At 49.1% G+C, this 24,593-nt stretch overlaps 1 protein-coding gene across 1 annotated transcript in view; it reads right to left on the bottom strand.

Moving 5' to 3' along the window:
- The window catches only part of XXYLT1 (xyloside xylosyltransferase 1), a 156,800-nt gene that overhangs the window by 56,396 nt on the left and 75,811 nt on the right, over positions 1–24,593 (bottom strand). The window contains exon 3 of the mRNA XM_059391252.1: positions 10,889–11,021. Within this exon, the coding sequence (XP_059247235.1) occupies positions 10,889–11,021 (133 nt within the window). The remainder of the gene's footprint in view (positions 1–10,888; positions 11,022–24,593) is intronic.

Genomic DNA, 24,593 nt, shown 5'->3' with positions numbered 1-24,593 from the left:
CAAGAATGATGCAACACCCCCTTCCTGGTTCCAGCAGGTGATGGGTCCAGACTGCTGCCCACGTCAGCAGCATCTCTGACTCCAGGAACCTCAGCCCTCCCGGCTGCCCTGCCCTGTACCAGCCCACCCCCCAACCCCCGTCCTTTTCCCTCTGTCCTTCCCTCCTCAGCCAGTTTGAGTGCAAGTTGAGGACACATCCTGGGGCAGTCCAGGACAGGGCTGGCTCACACTCGTCCTAGTGTAATTATCAATAGCGTCCCCTTTCCACACATGAAGGGTTGTAGCTTAAACAATAATTTTATGGGGAAATTAAACGTTCACTGCACCCATGCTGTTCTTCCTCTCATGATGTTTACCATTACTTACTGTAGTCAGGCAGATCTAGAAAATGGAATCATTAGTGGGAGGGCCTAGTGAAGACGGCACACTTCCTTCTTACCCTCCTTCTTTCCTCTCCTTTGAATGTTATCCCCAAATTTGTTCCAGGAGGAATTCCTCTTACCTAGCAAAGATGCCAAAATGCATCCCCTAGAGAGCTTGATATAGGCATCCCACATGTGTGGCTCTTTATTTTCTATTAGGCAACTGAAGAAAAGGACATCTAATTGGTTGTACAGAAGGAGACACCAATTAATTGTCCATGAGAAATACAAGTATTTGTGACTCGAGGAGCAGGGAGAAGACTCTCCAGATGGACCATCCAAGAGGCCACTCTGGGTGCTGTTGATGATGTCTCACTACCACGCCAAAGCAGGCAGCAAGCTTTGGGACTGGGGTCTCCATGGGTCTGGTGCCGCCCCAGCTTGTTCGTGAGGCAGCACTGAACAGACGGGAGGTGAGATGAGGCACTGAGCAGGCAGCGGCCACACGGCTCCCAGACCTCTCCTGTCCCTTCCCTCTTCCCTGTTGTTTCTCTCCCTCCCTTCCTCCCTCCCTCCAATCTCCCAAAGGCATCTGCAGACACAAGAGGAGTTTAAAGGTGTTCTAATACACGGTGCGGTTAAAGTAGTTGCCAATTCTGGTAAATGGTTAAGTCTGGGGATCTTAATATTTTCTTCCAAAATTATATTTCTGCACAAGAACTGTGCTTGACCTTGACACGTTATTATTGAGTGAGTCTGAGGCTAGTTAGAAAAACTTTTGATGGAATTTTTTTCTAAAAATTTTATTTATTTGAGAAAGAGAATGAAAGAGAGCATGAATGGTGGGAAGGGACAGAGGGAGAGGGAGCAGCAGACTCCCTGCTGAGCAGGGAGCCTGACATGGGGCTTGATCCCAGGACTCAGATCATGATCTAAGCTGAAGGCAGACGCTCGGGCGCCTGACTGAGCCACCCAGGCGCCCTCATCTGATGGAATTTTAAATTACCAATCAAAACCAACTACGTCAAGTGATAGGAGAAGACATCTGAGAAAAAGAAAGTTTAAGCACCCCAAACTGTGGCCATCAGCATCCAAGGACCAGATAACCAAAGTCTTCAGAAGGTCTAGGCCAAACTGGTAAAAGCATTTCATCCATTTTTGCCTCAGTGAATGTTTAAACTCAAAGTCTCCACCGGGCAGTTCTTGGGCTCGATCTGGTACACCACAGTTTGGCTTAGCTAGCAGGCTGTTTGCTTAATTGTCAAAATTTAAAGATCAGAAGCTTTAACATTAACAACAGAGATTTCTGGCTTCCCTGGGGTCGAGGGTGGAAATCAGAAGATTTGGCAGCATGGGGTCCATATTCATGCAAAACAAATGAAAACATCAGAAACACCAGTCAAGGTCCAGGACACAGATGGGGTTTCAGTCATTTTTTTCCCTCCTTCTCTTTCACAATCCATTTCTAAATCTTCAAAACCTTGTATTACTTCCTGGAGGCATTACCTGAAATTAAACTGTGATAGCCTGTATCCTGACTTTCTGAATCACAGACAGTCTCTTCTTGTGCCTGTTACAATAAGCTATATTCACCGAATGATCCCCTTTTGAGAGCATACCCAATCCCCCTCATTTTACAATTTTATATAAAACCACCGCTCACCTCTATATGGTCTTGAGTATGACATGGCACAAGGACCAGAGAGTGGGGCTCCTCCAGTCTGGTTTTTGCAGGTGACCGGCAGGCACCCATATGTGCAGCTCCCAGACTCCCTGGAAGCTGAATACCAATGAACTACAGTCCCATGAAGAACACACAAATCTCATTTGCTGCCAAGCCAATGCTACAATTGTATTGTCTTCTTTACAGTTCCCAGTTCAGGAGTCTTGGGTCAAAGAAGATAAAATGGTCCCAGCATCAGGGAAAGGGTTTCCCTTGCTTTGACTCTGTGCAGGTAGGAGGCTTCATTTTATGAAGGGTGGCAGTGTTTCCTTACAGGGAATCGAGTGGAGGCAGAGAAGGAGTCAAGTGCACCAGTGCCTCACACCACACTGACTGACAGTAATGAGGCCCCATGAGCATCTCTGGGACTTCCCAATTCTGGAAGCCCATGAGGACCAGTAGCCTCATAATGAGTGCTCATCATCAGCAGCGAGGACATACCAAATGTTCAGGCAAACTGTTCTACAGAAAGCAATTCTAGTTCCTAAAAAGCTTCCTCTTTTATGAGTAATGAGAAAAAATTCTTGAGGATGGAGACACTTGGGAAGGCTGAGTCCCTGGAGCAAAGTGCTCCTGTGGGCAGCTCCTTAATAGTGAGGGGTCAGTTCTGCCAACTGTAAGCAGATTATAGGGGCGCTCTATCACCAACAGTAAACGGCTCCTTTAAAGAAGGCACCCAGTGCAGGTGGAGGAGGTAAGGTGTTCATTTCAAACTCAAGTCCAGTTTGAAAGCTTGCTATTTCTGCAGTGGCTAATTCTGCAGCTAACTTGGAGGCAGAGGGCCTGGAGGCTGACTATCCAGTTCCCTTAGGTCAGAAACGCAGCTGAAATGTGCACCTGTGGTGGCTGCAGAGGCACCCTCTAATTCCCCCCCACCTGCAGCCAGCCATGCTCAACTGTCCTTTCCACACACTGTCTGTCACAGAACATCCCTCTTCTACATGTGCCACTGCGATTCAACTATGTTCTTTTGCTCTACACCCACCTCAAAGAAGACACTTATAGATGAGTCTTTTTTCCTGCCTGGATTGTAAATGAGGGTCTCTCAATGAGAGGCTTCATTGGCAAAAGAAACATGTTCTAGTAATGCAAACAGGGACAGTCCTCCCGGCCCATTATCCTTTGCTGGGTCTCAGTTGGGAACACCTGTCCGGGCCCCACCTCCCAGTAGAATGATGTGGGGAGGTGGTCCCACCAGCTAGGCAGCAACCTCTGAGAGACAGGGTCTAGTTTCTCTCTACTGCTCAGCCAGAGTCTCAGCAAAAGCCTACTGAGGGAGACTCTAGTGCACACAGCCTGGTCCATCCTAGGGTCCCCCTGGAGGCTCTGCCCATACAGCGATCCCACCACCCTTCCAAAAAGCCTTTCAGAAGAAAGAAACATCTCACTCCTCTCTCTCTCTCTTACACACACACACACACACACACACACACACTCACACACACACACACCCCTTGGGATTCTGAAGGCAGCATATTAAGCCAGAATGATGTATATGCCACATGGTGACGTTCACAGTTCCAGCAGCAAGGCATCTTTGTGGCTCGTCTGAGGAAGACCCCTAAGTAACAGGACTGACTTGCCCTTGAAGCCTCCCCGAATCTTACCTGCCCCACCTCCTTCACGTGGCAATGGCTTTGAAAGCAGGCACATGTCTTCTGAACCTCATAAACTCTAAGTACCTAATCGTGTCATTCACGCGCCTGATGAGCCCAGTGAAAATCGAGAATAACGACATAGCCAGCCGACAGGTCACAAGTCCATTCATAATCACCTTACATTAGGGACCATAATTCCACTGCGGGGCTTCTGTGTACATCTTTTCCCTTTTAAAACACGTTTTCCCAATGGTGTGATTAAAGAACCACCACCTCACAGGGTAAATTTTTTAGGTCTCCCTCCTCTTTTTTTAGGAATTCGGTAGGGCCTCGGTCACAGCCTCCAGATCCCACAGGCTCTGCCAAGCAGGCCGGCCTTCCAACGCCCCAAGAGTGAAGAAACACTCAGCTTCTATCTCAGTCACTACTGTAAAAGGTGGCAGCCTTTTTTCTTTGTTACTCAGATTTAACTCTAATAGAAACTGACAGGTTCAATCTTGGTTAATTTAAAAAAAAAAAAAAAGAAAAAGAAAAAAACCATGAGAACAAGAGCCAAGAAATTCATTTTTGGGTGTCAGAGGAAAAAAAGAGAAGTTACTACCTGAAATGACGGTGGTGGTAGGGCTCCCTCCTAAAGCAGATTCATGCCTAGTGAACAGTGGACCTGAATTTATATCAGTGTCAACCTTTCCAGACGTGACTGTTGAAATAACAGCCTGACATGAGACAATCTGGAGAGAGACGGAAAACGCTGGTTGGCTAGATGTCAGAGCCCTGCCTGTCCATTTTCCTCCCTCATACAAATTGATTTCAGACTGAGGAACTTGAAGACAAAATGACACCATGAGTTCACACAACTCTCCTCAGTCCAGACCCAGCAACGGCAGAGAGGATACTTTAAAAAAAAGAAAAAAAGAAAGAACAGATTAAAAATGACATTTACAGATGCAAGGATATGCTGCCTGGGATTAGCTTCAAAATAACGGAGGTGGCAGAAAAGGGGGAAGAGGAGAGGCTGGGGGCACAGAGGAAACCAGCGCAGCTGAGGGCCGCTAATCATTGAAGCTCCATGAACACAGTAATATCAAAGCGCTCGGCGGACTACGTGACTCTGTCTGCTTCTGTGTATGTTAGAAGTTTTCCTTTTGGGGAGACTAGCAATGCTTACTACAGAAATACTGAGTTAGGTGTAAGGATGGCTAAGACACACTGAGGCAGTGAACAAAGACAACAAAGACGCACAACAATATATAAAGTATGAGTCTACTGAAACACACCTAACTACTGGTAAATTTGTAGAAAATTTCTGGAAAAATAATAATCCTCATATACTTCTCAGATCTTTAATGAAAATACATTACTTTTACATAATGATTTTTTTTTTTTTTTTAATTCAAGGAGTGCAGCAGGAGAAAAGGACACAGGAGAGTTAAAAAATGAGATGAACATCCCGGTGGGGCAGAACCAGAACACAAACCTCACTGGTGATCAGGGCTAGAGCCAAAGGCTGGAGTCTAGAAGCAGGTGGCGTGACCAGCAGTCCACCCTCTATAGGGCACTGAAATACCCGGGCGGTGGGGCGGAGGGGTCGGGGGAAGCCTCCAGGATCACAGTGGGAACAGGGACTGGGGTTCCTGCCCCCCTTCCTCCCTGCTGTGCTGCAACCACACTGCCATCTTCTACGGGCACAGCTTCCCCCCTCTGAGCTCCTGGTTTCCCGCAGAGGCATACTAAAAGTACCCTCCTTTATTGGGGACTAGTTGATTTCTCCTTGTAACATTGTCTGTTTTGCAAATAGCCTATATTGCTTAGGGTATAAAGTAAACGTATAAAAACCCGCCTGCACAGACATGAAATTCATTGTACTGATTTCCTCAGGGGAAGGAGGGAAGGAGGGGCCCACAGCACCAACACCCCAGCTGCAAGTGCAGGAAATATAGTATCAGGCTTTCTGTCTTCCTTGAAGGAAGGCTGGCATACCCGGCAGGGTATTCCTCAAACACAGGCAGGGAGTTCAGATGCTGAGAAGCCAAACTATTAGCACTAATTATGCTAAGTTATCAGTTGTTCCAATTTTATATAGAAGGAAACCGAAGCTCAGAAGTTAAGGGACTTCCCTTGGGTCACAGAACTAGTAAGCAGTGGAGCTGGGACAGGAGAAAACTGCCAGGACCGCTAAGGACTACTGTATGCCAGACACTATGCACACACTGATTTCATCCTCCAGCCAACTCCACCGTATTTCCTACTATACAGTGCTATAATCTCCATCTCTCAGCTAAAGAAGCTCAAGCTCAGAGAGGTCAAGAGGCTTGCCAAAGGTCACACAGCTATGAGTAGCATGAGTGGGGTCATTTCACAGCCTCCTCTCTTACCTCCCTGCTAAATCCTCACTTCCTCCCCAGCTCGCCTGAGAGCCCTTCACCAGTCCTGGGAACAGGATAAGGCAGCCTGCAGATAAATTGGACATTTCCATTCCAAGCATCTGGAAAGAGGCTAGGCCGACACAGTGCTAGCCATAAAAAGCACGTGACCTAGAAAGGTGAAAGAGTAGACACTATTAAAATACTTAACACAAAAGCAAATTCCTGCCTTGTGGTGTGTTATCAGCAGCTGACAGGATTAGCCTGCTGCTTCCACCTCATGGTGGGTCTGGGCTCAGACCAGTACACAGCTGGCCTGTGGAGCCAACAGAGAATGAACCGGAAGCCTGGGGCCCCCACCAACAAAGCTCCCATTCAGCAGCTCCTCAGGTGGCCAGCTCCAAGACAGAAAGACCATAACCAAAGGCAGTGATCCCAGCTCCTCTACACACACACACACACACACACACACACACTCACATACAAACATATTCTCTCTCACACAGACACACACATTCTCTGTCATATACATTCTCACACACACATTCTGTCTCACACACACATACATTCTCTATCACACACACTCTCTCTCACACCCATGTTCTCTGTCTCTCTCACACAAACACATTCTTTATCATACACATTCTCTCTGTCTCACACACATACACACACACCACACTGTCTCACACACACACATATTCTCTGACATACACATTCTCACACACGCATTCTGTTTCACAAACACACACATTCTCACATACGCATTCTGTCTCTCTCTCACACACACATATTCTGTCCTCCTCACACACGCAGATCATTCCCTTCTGTGAAAAAGAGGTTTTAATTTTTGGGTAGGGGTAGAGCTATTCGATTTAGCGAAACAAACAAAAAACAAGGCACCACATATATAAACAGCAAATAATTGTTTTGTGTATGTATGTCCCCACACAATATTTGGGGCATACCTACATAAAACTATTATTTGTTGTTCTTTTGAAATCCAACTTTGGTGAGTGTTGTGTATTTTAACTGATAACCCCGTATGGTTGGGGTGGGGTAGAGTAGAGGTATCCAGTAGAACAAATAATCTTAAAAAGAAAACACAAGGAAAAGTTGTGAGGATTAGGGGAGGAGAGTGAGCAGGTGCCCTTTGCTGAGCATCCCCTTCACACCTGAAGCTTTCATGCATGTTGTTCGTTCGAATTTTCCAGCAATTCTATGCTTCGGTTATATTTATCCCCACTTGTAGATTAAAAAACAAAACAGAGGGTCAAATAATCAAGCAACTTACAAAGCACTGGCGGGTAATTCAGGGAAAGTGGGACTATAATGTAGAGCTTCCGGGTACAACCCAAATGCAATTTCTTCTGCATCAAGCTACTTTGCCCGCTGATACACATTTATAAGGTTATACACTACATAAAGAGGGCCCGATAGATTTCTTTGCTTTTCCAATACCTTCACGAGGAAGCAAATTCAAAATGGTATCCTCGATTAACATGCATGTGTAAAAATACAGTTACCTCTTTACAGGAACCATCCTGCTTATAGAAAAAGCACTAGATCCTTCTCTCCTTTCGGTCATGTGCCCCACCTAACTAAACACATCACCTATGAGGACCACCTGTCCAGTGGTCTAGCTCCTTGACAAAGAAGCAGTCAAAAGCTCAAGACCATTTCCCCCGAAATGACCATGGCTCCCCAATTTTCAGATGAGAAAGGTCATGGGACATTTGACTCAACAGAATCCTGGCAGGGACCCAAGAGAAAAGTTACCTCTATCACTATCCATCCTAGCATCCCACAATCCATCATTTCCTAGAAAGCACAGTGGGTTTAGTGTACATTTGGGGTAGGAGGGGGGTGAAACTTTGGTGGGAGAATTGTAAAAAACAGAAAAACAAAAAACGTTATTTGTCAAATGAATAGTGAGAAAGACTTTTCCCTCCACCCTCCTCCAAGCTCCTAACGTTCTTCGTGGTGCACAATAGAGGGGAAACAACCATAAAAATGACTTAATATGTGCCCTTTTGAAGTACAGTAACTGTCAGGCAAGAGACTATAAAAATAACACAGTTGAGGAGATCCAAATTTATTTCTGCTTAGTGAGTTTCCAGATCAAATTGCGCTCAGTTAAAGTCAAGTTTTGCTTTTGTACTGTTCTCTAAATTTTCCTTTTCGTAGATGCTAGCAAATATTCCTTATGATAAAACGTTTGCCCACCTCACACTCCACCACTTAGGGAGTGAGATTAAGTAGTTGTGGGAAACCCCACTGGTTCCTTGTTCCTCAGTGAGGGCGCAGGAAGCAGCACACGAGTGGGCAGATGCCAGCCTGGGGATGCCCGACCAGCGGTGGTGGCCAGGTTCAAAGCCATGGGGCTGGGGCTGCCTGCTCCTGCAAAGGGCCCGGCTCTGTCCTTCCTCGTGCTCGCTGCTTACTCTTGATACCCTTCCCTCACCTGCTTCTTCTCCCACACCCTCCTACCCCCCAACCCCCACTGCCACCCCACACAACCAGGCACAGGCTCCAAAGGTGCAGACAACCAACATTTACTCTTTTGGGCCACTGGTGTTTCCAGTTTTCCAGTGGAAGAAACAACCCACACTCCATTCCGCCTCCAGCCCAGCCAGAACCAAACCATTCCCAGCCCCAGCACGAGGCTGCGAATATTCAGAGGCAATTACCCAGAGCCAGTAGGGTGTACATTCGAGCAGGGCCATCATTTGCAGACTTAATTATTAGAGGCTTTATAAACATTTCAGCTGCTGGGGGGGAGGGGTGGTAAGTAAGGGGAAAGGGGGAGCATATAATGGAGGAGTTTTCGTTTCTGCTGATCGTGAGTGCACAAGCCCTACAACAGGCCAGGCTGGGGGTTTGCCGGCAGCGACAGAGGCCTCATTTTTCTCATTGCACATGATAATTAAAGACTCCAAAGGTGAGAAAAATTCAATTTCATTTTGGATCTAAAATCTTTCAGAGATTTCTTCTGAGAAGTCCAGATAATTAAATTGATTTAAGTTTCACCATTAATGAAATCCTGGATCTACAAAAACATAAATTCTGGCCAATACTGTTTAAATGGGATCACATTTCCATTTCTATTGCGCAAGAAGATTCCAAACCAGGGCTTGAAGGCCTCATGGCTCTGACTGGATTTAATCAGGAGCCTGGTGCGAGTATTCTGGGGACCCTGGCCCTTAGGAAGCAGTGAGGAGCCCAGCAGCAGACCAGCAGCCTCAGGACACAGGAAAGACCATGAGGAGACGGTGCGGGTGGGAAGAGTAGGCTCACAGTGCTGAGTCGGGGGAGGGAGGTCTACAGCACACCAGCTCCCATCCTCAGCTGGAGGAACCCCAGCCCCAAGCATAGGGAATTAGCATGTAGGACTCTGGACTCTGAGTTCAGTGCTCCTTCCACTGCTTCTAGGTGTTAAATCAAGAACCCTCAAGAACCCCTGATATAAGGTCCACCTGTACAAAGGGGAGGGAAAAAGGCGCTAAGGCTGCTCTGAGTTGAAGTGGCAAGTGTTTACCTAAACCCTCCCCTCCAGTTGCCTGCAGACTGTGAGGCTCTGCTGTGTGACTGGGGGACAGCCTGGGAGAGGATGACGTCAGGGCGAACAGCCCACAAGGCCCCGGAGTTATCAGCCCATTCAGAGGCCTCGCAGGAATTTCCTGTTATGGGATCTGTGTCTTGCAAATAGTCACAAGCAAGCAAGCTGTCACTCTTCCCCACTTGTTTAGGGGAAACGCAGGCTCTGGGGTCACGAGCAGCCTGTGCCCCGCAGCTCTCCAAAGACAGCCAGGCTCCAAGAATGCCCACAGGGAGCTGGAGGGAGGGTCTGCTCAGACAACAAAGGGCAGGCCAGCCCAGGGGGATAGTGAAATTCCAGCTCTAGGCAGCTAGGTTCTGGGTGAGCTCTGGCACTACCGGGAGGAGGATCAGTCAGCAATATGGAACTCTCCGGACCCAGAATCATGGTTCTAGTTTTAACAAACACTTCTAGGTGTCTTTTCCTTTTCTTCATTTCCACTGTAAGGCATACAGTACACACACGAGACAAGAGACTGAGGTATTCCAGCGGCACCCTGAGCTCAGATCCTCCTCCCCACCATGTCCCCACCCCTCCATAGGGAACACCAGGCCAGCTTGGGGGATCATCGCTGCCCTGGTTTTCCTTATAATTTTTGCCACATGGCATGCACCCTTACAGATGACAGTTAACTTTGTGCAGCAGGGCGTGTGTCCACTGGCTCTCTGTGGTTCTGTGTGGTACTCAGCTGGATGAAAAGATTTTCTTTAACCATTCTGCCATCTATGGACAGTTAAGTCATGCCCAGTTTCTGGCCACTGCCCACAATGCTGCAGTGAACATCCCTGAGCATGTCTCCCGGTTCTCAGGTGCCAGGCTTCTCTACAACCCATGCTTCACGATGAAGCGCATGGCATCGCGCTGGAGGCTTTCTTCACAGTGACGAGGTGACCCCAGCTGGGGCTCCCAAGCCGTAAGGCCTTCCCTTCCTCACAAGACACTGATACACTGGTTCTGCTCAGACAGAGGAGGGATCACTTTCTCAGCAGCTCAGCTTTCTATGAGAAAAAGGCTCCAAACTCCCCAAAAAGAAGGAGGCAGCAGCTACAGTTTTGGGGCAGTCCCACCTGCCACACTAGTCACCATATATGCAATAAAGACAAAGGTGTCTCTAAGAGATTTAGTGCAGATTAAGAGATTTAAGACTGTCTACAAATAAATCTCGGTCTGCCGTGGGAAGCAGGGCAGGGGAAGGAGATGAGGGGCTAGAGAGGATCCTACTGCCCCCACAGCTGCCACAAACCTACCTGTACACGGGCTGCATCTCTCTTGCTATGCCGATGACGGCGCCTGGCAGGAAGTTGTCAAACTCCTCAAACAATTCCCGGATGTTGGTCTTGTACTTCAGGTCCAGGTCCAGCTGAATTATCCGCAGGATCTCTGGGGGGAAAGAGAAAGAAAACAATAAGACGCAGACACACATCCTGGGAGGCTCAGCCATGGGCAGAAAATGAGGTGGGGGGTGGGCAGAAGCAGGTAACCGATGACTATGGAGGTCCCGGAATGATGCAAAGCTGTCACTGGAAACAGAGGCCCTTCCTGCCCCAGTGACCCACTCTGCATCGGACTTCATGAACTGCCCGCCCCCCACCCCACCTCTTGCACACATGCATTTTTTCTAGAACAAGGAGACCATATGTTCTACCTCGGGCCCACTGTCCTGGTGTAACTTTCAATAGCATGCCGCTCCATTCTCAAAACGAACCAGCCTGGATGCTTGGATGATGGATACCCTACCGAAAGCTCAAAGCTTACAGGTGTTTCTCTATGGGGCACAGGTGGTAAATGACCCATGAGAGAGAGGGCTGGAAACCCGCCCTGACTAGTACTTTCTCAAACCCAACATGTGCCAAGTTCAGAGGCCGACAGCACCGCTGAAAGACCTCGGACACGGTTATATTTTTATTCCACTGTCTGAGAGACAAAGTGAGCTATAATTAGACAAACTGAGTCTTACAATTACCCGGCACGTAAGTGCTATTTGCTTCCGTTGCCTCCAGATGACTCAGGGAGAGGAGGGTAGAGGGAGGCACCGGCTCTGTTCTCTCCTCCTCCTTCCCCCCCACCACCCCACACTCCCCGCCACCAAGCCTGACTCAGCTCCTGTGAGGCAGTGGCATCAGGGGACTGGACCCGGCTTCCCAGGACTGTTCCCCACCAGGAATGACACACAGGTGGCTGGAACCAAGAAGGGAGGAACTTGGTGCATGTCATGGGCAGGGCTGCAGAGGCTCCAAGGAGGGGCTGCTTGGGGTCAAACAATGCAGGAGAGAAAGCGCTCCACACTGAGGAGGGGGCCTGAGGTGGGAATCAGGACTCGCAAGTGCAAGTTCCAGCTTTGCTGCTGCTTACTTCTGGGACCCTGGGAAAATGACTTCCCAAAACCTTAGCTGTCCCATTTGTTCAAGTGGGGGTGATCCAACGGGCCCCCTGAGCCTGTAATGTCGGGAAAATGAGACAACATATGGGAAACGTCTTGTATTCAGGCTGCAGAGCACAGCAGGAATCCAGCGTCTGGAGAGCAGGGAATTCACTGATGCCTGAGGCAGTCAAGGGAGACTTCATGGAGGAGTGAGGCGTGGGCTGGGCCTTGACACCTGGGCAGGGGTGGACAGCTGAGGCTCAGCGACGCCCACCAACACCCACCATCAGGCTCTCCCCAGGGCATGACGACGGTCTGAGGACAGGCTGTCCGGGGAGGCCATCTGAAGACAGGGACCCCATCTTTGGCATCTCAGCCTCCACTCAATCATACTGCAGACCTTGGTGGTCAGTAAACACTCAGGAATGTTTGTGGAATTCAATAGGCATTCTCTAAATTCGTTTATGAAGAAATCATAGCTTATGATTCCAGAACAACTGATTCATTTGTTCTTGTTCTCTTTTCCTTTGTGGCACAGAAAAAGAACATTAGTTGACGTCCAACGTGAGTGTTTTGAAAAAATTAAGCTACACTAGGTGAGAACCCAGCAGCCCAGGCCAGAGGAAATTGAGGGGGGTACCAGAGCCAGACTTCTCTGGCCCTGCAGGAAAGGGGTGCAAGAAAATGGGTGGGTGATCAGGAAATGTTAGACTCAGGGGTCCAGAGGTTGGGAAGCCGCTGTGGTGACTTCGCTCTCTCCCAGAAAGCTGCCCTCCACCAGAAGTAGAGAATAGGGACAGGCCATAGGGCAGAGCCTCAGGGCATCTGCTGCTCTCAGAGGCAGTCTTGGGGAACAAAGAGATGGAGGAGTCTGATGGTGATCTTAGAGAAGAACACCGTGTCCCTGGAAAGGATGTCTAGGAATGAGAGTCATAGCCACCAAGAAGTCACGTTGGGGAGGCCTCATAGCACACACGCCCCCTCTAGCCACTTTCCTTTTCTTTCTGCCTGACTCCTGTGCCCCAAGCTCCCACATCCACAGTACACACAGTAGAGTGGAGCACTAATGAGACAGGGACGGGAGGGCACCGTCATCATCCCAAGGAGAGAAAGGACGTCATCACAGGTTCTGTCAATGAAGGGAGACAATGGCGTTTAGCCAGATGATGGGGAGGCCTGGGGAACGTATGGTGGGACTTCTGAGGCACTGACAGGGCTATGGAGAAAGGGGTTCATGTCATCCTCATGGCCCCAGGGGTACTTTCAATGCCACCAATGACAGCCACATGGAGGCATCCTTTCCGTGAGTGGTTCTTAAGCACCCAGCATTGCACAGGCACGAGCTTATTTCTCCTAACCATCCAACAGGTTGAGTTATTCCTATGTTCTGGTGAAGAAACAGGCTTTGAAAAGTTCAAAACGACAGCCCACAGTCCCGCAACAAATGAGTGCTAGGGCTGGGATCTGAACCTCAATCAGTTTCACGGGAGAGCTCAGTAACCCTTTCCAGTGGAGCCCGACTCCCCTCTCACCAGAGAGAAGCTCCTGGGAGGCAGGCCCAGCACCCCTGCTACCCGCACAGGGGCACACAGAAGTGCCAAGGGTGTTGACAGACAAAAAGCAGAGCAACAAGCTGGCCAGATGTGAAATTTAAGTGAGGTCTTCTATAGGCAAGCATTTTCGCTAAAGCTAAAGAAACTCCCAGTGGCCGAGAGGCCAGTCAGCCAGCTGGTCAGGCCTACTATGTGCTGTGTGTACTCCCTGGGCTTTCAAGGTCATGTACATCCAACCTATTCTCTGAGGAGCAGCCCCAATGCCTCCTTCCCTCCCCCACCTGGACAGGCCCTGGTCAAGGTTGTGGGCACTGACACCTATGTCCTGACCTCACCACCTTGGCCAGACAGAGTGCTCCTTGAGGCCGGGAATGGGCTGGGAGGGCAGAGCCCTGGCCTTGTCTTAAAAGCCCATCTGTAAATCTGAGCACCTTCCCTGCCCTCTAGGACCAGCTGGGAGTGAATCCAGAAAAAGGTCATGTGTAGCCCTAAGCCACAGGAACTTGACATGCTTTTATAGCTTTAGAACTCCTCGTTTGTCGAGTACCTTAGTTTGCTAAAAGGTGCTGATACTTCTATCAACAGAGACCTTCCCAGATGAGGTGACCTGGCTAGGAGCAAACACACTGCTTCCCACCGATGTGAAAGGACTGGCCTGTTCCTACCTTTCCAGCTGAGGCTGGGAGATGCCCCCTTCTATCCTGAGAGCTGACAGCCCTCCATAACCTGCATCGTTGTGCGGGCATCTGTCTAGGCGGTTATTCTTTTATGTAATTATGAAATAAGATGCCAAGTTGTAAATGTCACTGCTAGAAAGAGGAAGATGCTTACCAGGAAGGCTGGAAGTGATTAGGGTGAGATTCTCTTAAAGGGCCTGTTCCTCTGGCCTCTGGTCCCTGCTGTCATCGTCTCTCTGTGGGAATTACATGGCGGAGCTGATAGGCCCTTCTGAGGGTGCAATAAGATTGGTATATGGCAGTGACAGCCACAGTGATGGCCCAGAGAGGATGCTGGTTGGTTGGAGGACAGCTGTAATGACGGCACTTAGGACCACTGAGAATTTATTCCTATTTAAGGAATAAATAGGTGAGAGAATTGACTCCAAAGGGATGAAATGTATAAAGAATGGGGAAGAATATCCCAGAAAAAGGACTAGACATCTTTAAAATTCAAAACAGTGGCCAGCATCCAGGCCTACCATGTCTACCATGTCAGAATCCCATGAGAATGTGATAAAAAAAACAAAGAGGACAGAATAATCTAGGATAATAGGTCTGAAGGAAGAGCCAAGCTACCCATTACACAGATGGGGCAACTGACGACCAAAGAAGAAGTGGGCCTTGTCAAGGGTCACACTGTCGAGCTAAGTGGCAACACTTATGCCAAAACTCAGGTCTCTGTGGCTTATCTAATGCTCTCATGTCGGTCGGTGTTCCCCTTCTACTACCCACTCCCATTATGGACCATAAACTCCTCAAATCAGGGAACATCGTGGCCAGGCTAGTATGGCCCAAAGGGCTGTGCACAAGACTAGCCAGGCCCCCAGTGCAAGGAGCTCATGGAGGGTCTGCCCCTCACACCATGACAACGGAACTTGAGGATGAACAGTAGTAGCTAAAGAAAGATCTCCATCATCCACATACTGGATAGCCAGCTCCCAGAAAATTGCTCTCCATATTCCCACACTACCATCAGGCATGGATCTTAGAGAACAAACAAAACAACAAATCTTTGGGTTTCTTTGGGAACCCACCTTGGACTGCACTACATTCAAAGGGAGGCAGGAGCCAGACTTCACAGTCAAGGGCCACACCATCTCCTGGTGTGAGAACAACCACCACCAGTAGTAAAACACTGTCCCTGCACTTCAGCCTCTGTGCCCCCAGCCTGGCCATCTTCTGTTCTGGCTGGACCCGTTCACTCCCAGGAACAGGGTACTGTGACGTCCAGTCAGCTGGATGAGGGGTCTTCCCACCAGCATCTCAAATCTTCAAATCTTGCCATGTCTGTGTTTAATCTCATAAACGATGAGTGAAGGGTGTCATTTTCTCAGGTAGGAGGAAGCTTGCCCGTGTGTTAGGAAGAGTCCTGCATGGGCACCGTCCTCGGGTGAGCGCCAGCACTTATGCTGGCAGGCCAGGCCCCTCAGGGGGATGGCAGGATGCAGAGGTGCTGCCAGCAGTGTCACCTCTCGGGGCAGCTCTCAGAACATGGCTTCCCCTGTGGGATGGTCGCTTGGTAAGAGATCAGGCAAGCCAAGCCAGGCCACTTCAGGAAGCAGAGGAATTGTTGCCTCCTGGGTACAGAAGAAGGTGGTCCGGGGGTCCTGGCTGAAACCCCCAACCACAGGACTGACAAGTGTCTGACCATAAGATGGGAGCCACGGAGTTATGTCAACCCGACATGAGAAAAGATGCTAAGGATCTAGGTCTGAGACCTATTTCCTGTTGAACTTCAACTCCAGGGGTAAAGTAAAGAAGGTGGTACTGTCTTGGAGAGAGGCCCCATCTGCTCACCTCAGCCTCTCATGCTGCAGCCTGACTAAAAAAATGGTTCACTCCTTCCTAGCAAGTGCAAAAAGGAAAGACGAGACTACAAGGGCTAGCTAAAGAGGCAGCTTTCAGGACCTGGAGACCCCAGATCTGGGCAGCACTGAGGAAGTTCCTAACTGTGCAGAGGTGTTCTCGGAGTTCAGGAGGCCCAGCCTGGCAGGACCCCGGGGGCCATTCACCACAGAAGGCAACATGCATAACCTCAGAACTGGCTGGGAACTTCCCAAGTCAACATTCCCCTGTGGAAAGGCTTGAGACAGCTCATCATCAGCCTCCAATTAAACCAGTCACAAGGCATGTCATCTGACCATGGATGGAATTACAACCCAGAGTGAGTAATTAATGATCGCCAAAAACAAACAAAAGGGGGGAAAGAAGCTTCCTTTTCTCTCTTCTCCTTCTCCTATCCCCAGAAACCATTCCTGGTAGACGCGACTTCACACGCACAAAACAACATACAACAAAAGAGCCCAGGAAATTAGGAAAAGACAGACATGCTTGGGTAAGCCTATCACCCTGGGCAACAAACAGGCCTTCTCTGAGGGGTAGAACAACTGTGCAAGCGCCTCCTTTCCCTCTGTCTGGAAAGAGTGTCAGAGCTTCCCAGAGATAAATACTTACAATGCACCAGAGGGCTTTCGGCTCAGAACACCAGGCCTAGCTTTCCACTAACCAGGAGAGGGTTCAGGGAGAAGGGGACACTGTGACAACCCAGGCTCTGTGAGGTGTCATGAGGCTGAGACTCCGGAAGCAGCTGCTCAGAGAGGAAGCTTGACTTCTCACTGTCTGCCTAGAAATATGGCAGCCATCGGCCACCTACTTCATCAGCCTCTGGGGCTTCTTCATTGCCGTTGGGCAGGACTTCTGGCTGCCAGGGTCCGAAGGGCCACTGAAAGGGGTAGACACCTCCTCTAACAGGAGGAGGCCCACAGCCCAGGAGAAGCTGTGCTGAGGCCTGAGGGACAGACCCAGTCCCAATGCACCAAGCCAACCCCCTTCCCGGACCCCCTGGACTGGCCTCTCCTGCTGCAGGGTCTCAGGCTATCATGGCAGACTCCCCCCCACACACAATGCACTGACCCCAGCTGTGTCCCCAAGGGCGTCTGCACTTGGAATGGGCTGTAGTGGCTCTCTTATCCAACCAAGAACTTGGGTCGCTTTCCAGCTGGGCTTTTCCCGGTGCCCCCAAAGCCCCCTTCCCCACTCCCTTCACCCTGTAAGGCCCAGCTGCAGGACAGCAGGCTAACTAGGGGGGAAGCTGCCACCAAGCAACATGGTGGAACACACCAAGGGTCCGAGGCCTTGGGTCCCCACTCCTGGGGCTCCTCCAGCCTAGTCAGCCGAACGGTCTCTCCCTGGCAACAGAGAGAGGGTGTCTGTGTGCCAGGCCCAGGATGGGGGCTTTCCACTTGCTGGTGCAGCTCAGGAACTTGCACTACATTTTCTGCTGGGTGGGCGTCAGTAGCTCCTGTGTTCGGAGGAGAGACCTGAGGCTCAGAGAGTCTGGGCAGCTTGACGAAGGCAACCCTTGACTCGAGGAAGCACTGGAATTGAGATCACAGACTTCCTCACTGGATAGTGAGTTTGATCCATCACACACGGGTTTTGGAGAAAAGCCTTTAGACATCCCCAAGTCCCTTTTAAAGTCCCCCTACTTTTAAACACAAGAAATGCTGCCACATCAAGGACAAAAACATCAGACATCTCCAGGCCACCCTAGCGTGGTGACTGCGACTTCTGTGGGCAGAGAAGGGGCTCCCACTTCCCACAACCATCCCCCTCAAGACCCTCAATGCAGTGAGCTGGAGAATTCCTGGGGTTCCCTTTCACTGAGCAGAGACCAACAGAGAAACTTCAGGGAAAAAGGGGGTCCCACACCACAGAAGTTGAAAGGAAGTTTTCAGTGATGATAGCCAACCTGTGTAAGATGTGTTATTATATTCATGTAAGCATCCAAATACTCTGAGATGGGCATGATTATTTCTACTTGACAAAGGAGGAAGTGAAGAACCTTGGTAATCGAGATCACATGGCTGGGAAGCAGTAGAACTGGGACTCACATCCAATCTGCCAGGCTCTAAAGCCCAGACCTGCTCTTCACCCCCACACGACCCTACCCTCCGGCCCCCAGATGGCCTTGGACAAGGCCGGCTCGGTTCTGCCGGCGCTGCCCAGCTGTGGAGCCCCCGACTCTCCTGGGGCTCCTCTCCGTTTTCCACGTCAGCAGCCGGCCCCTGCCTCTGAGCGTGGAGGGAAGGGAGGAAATGGAGTTCCTAAGAGTGATTTATACAACCTGTTAGCAGCACTGGTAAAAGGTTTGGGGGCCAAGAGGTTGAAATTAATGACCACAGTCAGTTTTATGTATTAGCTATACAAAAAATTCTTTCTTCCAGCCCTCCTCACTCCCTCTCAAAATTAAGCATGGAAAACTGACTGTGAGCTATGGGCCGGCTCTCACATTTTTTACAACCATCGCCTCCTGTTTTGCGGACAAAACAAAACAAATTATTATGAAAAGACACAGTGTTTGCTCCAGCGCCGGTGTGACAATGTGTCCCCTCCCTCACCCCTCGTGCCTTCAGTGACTAGGTATATAAATCACATCCTTTAAGCGAGGACAGAATTTATTTCCAACTTGGCTGAAAAACTTTAGGGACATTTATAATATATGACAACCCATGCAACACCTGGTCCCCATTTTCCTCTCACTGCTATTGCCAGTACGAAATTATAGCTCAGGCACTTTTGTATGAATTTCAGTCTGCAGAGGAAACTGGATTCTAGATCTGGAAAGCAGAATGTCCCCCTTCCTTTCATTTCTATGGCACAGCTGTCCGTGGCCCCCGCTGACCTCGCCATAGCTTAGAGCCCTCTGGGGTCTGCTAGAGATTTTATTTTTTATCTGCAAGAGCTCAAGCCCTGCTTCCTATTTGGGGCCCAATCACATTCTCACTTTGTTCACCAGCCTGAGATGGATGCCTGGTCTCCGCTCTTCACCAGCAGGCTTTTTTTCATAGACCCCTGGGGATGGCAGCTGTAGCAAGCAGTGCTCTTTGGGCAGAATTAACAGGTGTTTTCTGAAAATAGCGATCTGGTTACCATGGGTCTGCCTGAATGGTCACAGATCAACTTTCCAAATGGCTCACCCTGAGGTTGTTTATGGGAATTGTGGGGGCTCCTGTTTCTCATCTCCTCTGTCCTCTTCTACCTCCCCAGCCACTTTTCCCTCTTTCCCAGCATTCGTGGATTCATTGTAAAATTAGGAAAACTAACCATGCAGCTCCTCATCCCCATGCTTTAGCTCTGGCACACACTCATGCCCCTAGCCCAGCCAGCCTGTTCAGGGCCTGTCCACCACAGCCCAGTCCCGCAGGCCTCCTCAAACGACAATGGCCACAACAGGACTGACTGCTTACATTTTTAGAGTACCCAGCAGTGTTCAAAGTGCATCCCCGACTCACAAAACTCTTTGTTATACTTGAGCTCACTTAAACCTTCCCATAACCCTCAGGGGCAGGTGCATCTGTGTGGGTCGGGTCCAGCTGCTATAACAGAAGATGTCAAGCAACAATGGTCCGAATAACATACGAGGACCAAGTTAAGTTACCCAGGTATTACAGGACTGCTTTGTAAAGCTCTCAGAGGTCCTGGCCCCTTCTACCTTTCCATTTTGTTACCCTGGGTCTGGTTTCCATTCTCAAGGTCACTGCTTGGTGCAAAATACCTATTGGGGCTCCAGTCAGGCTGCTTTCCAGACAACAAGGAGGAAGACAGGGATAGGTACCCGCCCTAGCCCCCTGCCATAAAGCAGACCCTTTCGACAACCTTCCTGGAAGTCCCGAATTTAGTTACTTGGCCACACCTAGCTGCCAGGGAAGCTATGAAATTAATGCTTTTACTGGGCATAATGCTGCTCCCAATGAATGGGATTGGCTTACAAAGGAAAAAGGAGAGAACAGACAGAGGGCAGCAACCAGCAGTCCTTCCACTGCCAGCATAATTCCACCCACTCTACAGATGGAGAAATAGAGGTCCAAAGGATTAAGTGCTGCTAAGGTTCCACTGTCAATGATGGCAAACAGGAACCAGGTGCATGTCATCTGACCCATATCCTCATTCACAAAGCCCCCTCCTTTGCCTCAGCAGAGCTGTTGGAATGCTCCTGCCGGCACGCCTGTCCACTCACCTTCCAGACCTCCGCTCAGCCCTCACCTGCTCCTTGCTGGCAGACAGGCCCACTGGCCCTGGGCTGCCACCCTCAAGGACTCCAGTCCCCCACCCCGGCCTCATGCTTCCCTTCCAGCCCAGCTCTCCACCCAGTGTCCCAAGGTGTCTCTTAGAATCCACACATGGTCACTCGTAAGGGGAACCACGCCAGAGCTAGCCAGACTGCAGCGAGCTGGGCAGACCCTCCAGGCAAGGTCGTAATCCCCAGACAATCTCTGTCCTGCCGTGGGGTTCTGGGAGCACCAAACCTCCCTCGGGCGTGCCCGTGCAAGGACAGCTTCTGCCTCTGAACTCTGTTTCTGGTGACGGGCCTCTGGCACAGCTGGCACGTTGTTCCATCCTGGAGCTGAAGGCACACTCCATGCATACTGCCTAGCGACGTCCTAGGCCAGGACACTGCCCCAGCAGTCCCGGATGACAACGGCCACCCAAACACGGACAGTCTGGCACTTTCTCTCACGTCTCTCTCACGTCACTAATAAAAACTGTATTTTGGCAATTCTTCCTGGTAGGAATGGTGAATCCTTTACTCTTTCCTGGGGCTCAACTTCCTGGGGCCTTTTCACCCCGCAGACTCATCCTTCCCTTAGTGGGGTTCTGCAGCCCACCACTGCCCTCAGAGGCCCAGGTCACCTTTTATACCCTCTCCAGTAGCACAGGGCAGAAGGACCTGCCACCATGACCAGGGCATGCTACTGAGAAGTCTGCACGAGCAGGACGGGTGCAATCAGGCTGAGAACAGCCAATCCTCCCCCAAGGAGAAACAGCAGGTTCTCCCAGGACTGTGGGGCAGCCGAGGGGAGAACGGCCCACCATCACTCCTTGTGCCCAGAAATCCACAGTACAGCAACTTTCACAGAGAAAAACGAGTCTCTCCATATGGGGAACCCAGAAATACCTTTCTGAGATTTATATGTGAAGACCTACCCATTCCCTTCTGTAGCAGGAGAAAAAAAATGGGGTTTTAATCTTTTCGGGAGCAGCACCTGTGGCCCCGTGACAGTTTGCAGACTGACTTGGCCAGTGGTCAAATAGCTCTTCAGGCTTCCTGTCTCCTGAGCCAGGCCTCTTGCCAAAATGTCATGTTATTTTATTGATTCTTACGCTACAATAAAAAAAAAAAAAAAAAAAAAAAGCTAACGATCTATCATCGCCTACAAAATGAGGTTCCAAAGGCCAGATCCTGAGCTCGGTATTTTTATGTATTTTACCTCACTTAATCCTTACATGCAGAGTTTACGGTCCTCATTTTATGGGTTCTCCCATTAAGACAGTCTGCGTTTCAAGGCTTTCATCCCTGTTTCCGAAGGTTAAGGGGAACCCCACAGGAGCCCAAGTCTGCTGGGTCGTAAGAATTACCCAAGAACAGGGAGAAGTCACAAGACTCCACTCTTACTTCCATTTAAAATACAACTTCACCTTTCTTTGGAGCAGGGCACTCAAGAAACCCTCTTCTAACTTATTCCTGTTCCAGACTCTACAATAGAAAAGATTCTGTCTTCTGAACTGTACCTAAACACTAATTAATTCATTTCTCTGTTTTAATTAAATTTTAATTTCATTTAATTAACTAGTTTCTATTTTTTAATTAAGTAGAATTTAAGTTATTTGTTTTCATTTTTAATTAAAGACATAAAATATAATACCAAACTGACATAACTATAGATAATAGCAAAAAAGAGAGAGAGAGAGAATTTAGGCTCTAAGATATTTCAGTATGTATTTCCTAGGAAACAAGGCCACTCTCCTAATGGTGGTACTACCACCAGATCCAGGAAATTAACATGAATATATCACTGCCATTTAATCTATAGCCCCATACAAAATTTTCTAATTGTGCAAAACAAAATTTGTGACTCAAGATGACACAGAGTGATCCAGTCTCTTCCGCCTGAAGTCGTTCTGCAGTCTTTCCTCATCTGCCATGGCCTGGGACAATTTGAGGAGTATAGGCCAATGGCTTTGTAAAATCTCCATTGAGGCACATTTGTCTAATGTTTCCTCACAATGAGATTCAGGTTGTGCATCTTTGTCAAGAACAACACAGAAGTGCTAATATGTTCTTTCTCAATCCTGTCAGGACACACAATATGTCAATCTGTCCCATTATTGATGATGTTAATTTTGATCATTGTGAAGCTACCACTTGTTCTGTAGAACAACAGCATCATGGAGGGAAACATTTCAAGACTATGAAGATGTCCTCTTCCTGAACAAGTTTGACTCTTCTCATCTGAATAAAGGATTACTATAATGGTTATCACCAAACAGGGACTTTCCAATGCCTTCATTCTCTGTTTATGAACTGGCATTCCACTGCAAAGAAGAAGTTTCTAGGGTACCTGGGTGGCTCAGTTGGTTAAGCAACTGCCTTCGGCTCAGGTCATGATCCTGGAGTCCCAGGACCAAGCCCTGCCTAGGGCTCCCTACTCAGTGAGGAGTCTGCTTCTCCCTCTGACCTCTCCCGTCTTATGCTCTCTTTCACTCTCTCTCTCTCTCTCATTCTCTCACTTGCTCTCAAATAAATAGAATGTTTAAAAAAAAGAAAAAAAAAAAAAACCTTTCGGGCATCCCCACTTACAGCAGGTCATGCCAACCTTTCATGACTGGAAGGTTCTGGTCCTACCCGCCACAGGGGTCCTAAACAAGGAGGGAGCATCAGGATTGCTGTGATTGGGACTTTTGGTCCATCCTCCTCCAAGCACCTAATGGCTAGGGGGCTGTGGAACAATGACCCTCTTGAAAAACTTCTAGCAACACCAGGCTAGAGCGCCCTGGTGCATTCTCACAAAAATAAATAATTGAAGAGAAAAACAAGTATCACAGACAGTTTCAGAAAGCAACACCACCCACCCTGGCTTTCCTCCGTTTTGTAAAACAGGAATACATGGGCTCTACCTTACTTAATGAAATGTGACTTAGGGAACTTTAGGCAAGTGTGCATGGGTGGGGCCCTGGCTCACAGGTCTGATTTTGCTCCTACATCCAGCCTTGAGCAAGCCACCTCCCATCTGAGCATCGGTTCTCCCAGACTGTAAACACAGGAGGCTTAGAACAGATGCCCTCCAAGACCCTTCCTGCCCCTGCCACCAATGATTCTGAATGGAGGTGGCCCTTTTCCCTCACTTATAACCCAGCAACTTGTTCTCAGAAGAGCACAAGATACATAGATCAGGCACGAAGATAGACCTTGCTGTGTTGACCTCAGCTGTGTCAAGCAAAGCAAGCCCCCACTGTGTGCCAAGTATCAGGACAGTGTGAGAGAGGTTTGGAAATGCAGGACCTTGTTCCTAGCCTCAAAAATTGCAAATACAGTAGCATTTTCATGATACATTCTCTGCAGCTGCCACAGCCACTGCTGTTTCCAACATTCCTCATGATCATTTTCCATGGTGGTAAATAGTACATATGAAACTCACACTGATTTAGTACCTACTATGTGCCCCACACTAGAATACTTTCAAATCTCCCAGTTTCCATTTAACGTATGTGAGAACGACGGTTTATAGTGGCCAAAGAACCCACCCAAGGTCATATAGCTCATGAGTGCTGGAGCAGGAATGCACACAGCAAGTATAAGTGGTTCTAGAGTCTGAGTCCCTTTAAACAGGTTTACTTCAAAGTCTGCCCATACCTGTGTCAGTTTATCTGTTGCTGATAACAAACTACCCCAAAAGTCAGCGTCTTCAGTGTATGCTTATCTCTGTGGTTTTATGGGTCAACTATGCTTACTGGGTGATTCTCCCAGGTGTCTCTCTTGTGCGGATGGTAAAAACAGCAGCAGAGGCTGCCATGGGCCAAAAGCATGGGCCAGACTGGACGTTCTCTATTACTCACACAGCTAGCAGTTGCCACTGGCTGTTGGCAAAGAGCACTCGCCGGGCTGTCCACTGGAGCACTTTCACAGGGGCACTCCCCGGGGGTTTGGCTTTGCCCAGCATGGCAGCTGGATTCCAGGAGGGAGCGTGCCAAGAACAGGTGTTTCAAGAGACCCAGCGGAGAGTATGCAACTCCTGGTGACAGCTTTGGAAGTCCTGCTGCGTCACTTCCACAATATCTTATTTGTCTAAAATGAGTCACAGGGCCAGCCCACGTTCCAGCAGGGGGACCACATGAAGCTGTGAGCACTGGGAGCCACGGCTGGTGAGGAGGTCATCTTGGCACCCAGCTACACAGACTACGCCCCACAGTGGTGTTACAGATTATCAACATTTCTGCTTTATGGTTGTCTACATTTCTACCATCTGTGTGTATTCTT

The sequence above is a fragment of the Mustela nigripes genome, chromosome 2 (genome assembly GCF_022355385.1).
Source record: "Mustela nigripes isolate SB6536 chromosome 2, MUSNIG.SB6536, whole genome shotgun sequence".
Classification (NCBI taxonomy): Eukaryota; Metazoa; Chordata; class Mammalia; order Carnivora; family Mustelidae; genus Mustela; species Mustela nigripes.
The sequence above is the reverse complement of the archived record's forward strand: the minus strand, read 5'-3'. Positions and strand labels throughout refer to the sequence as shown.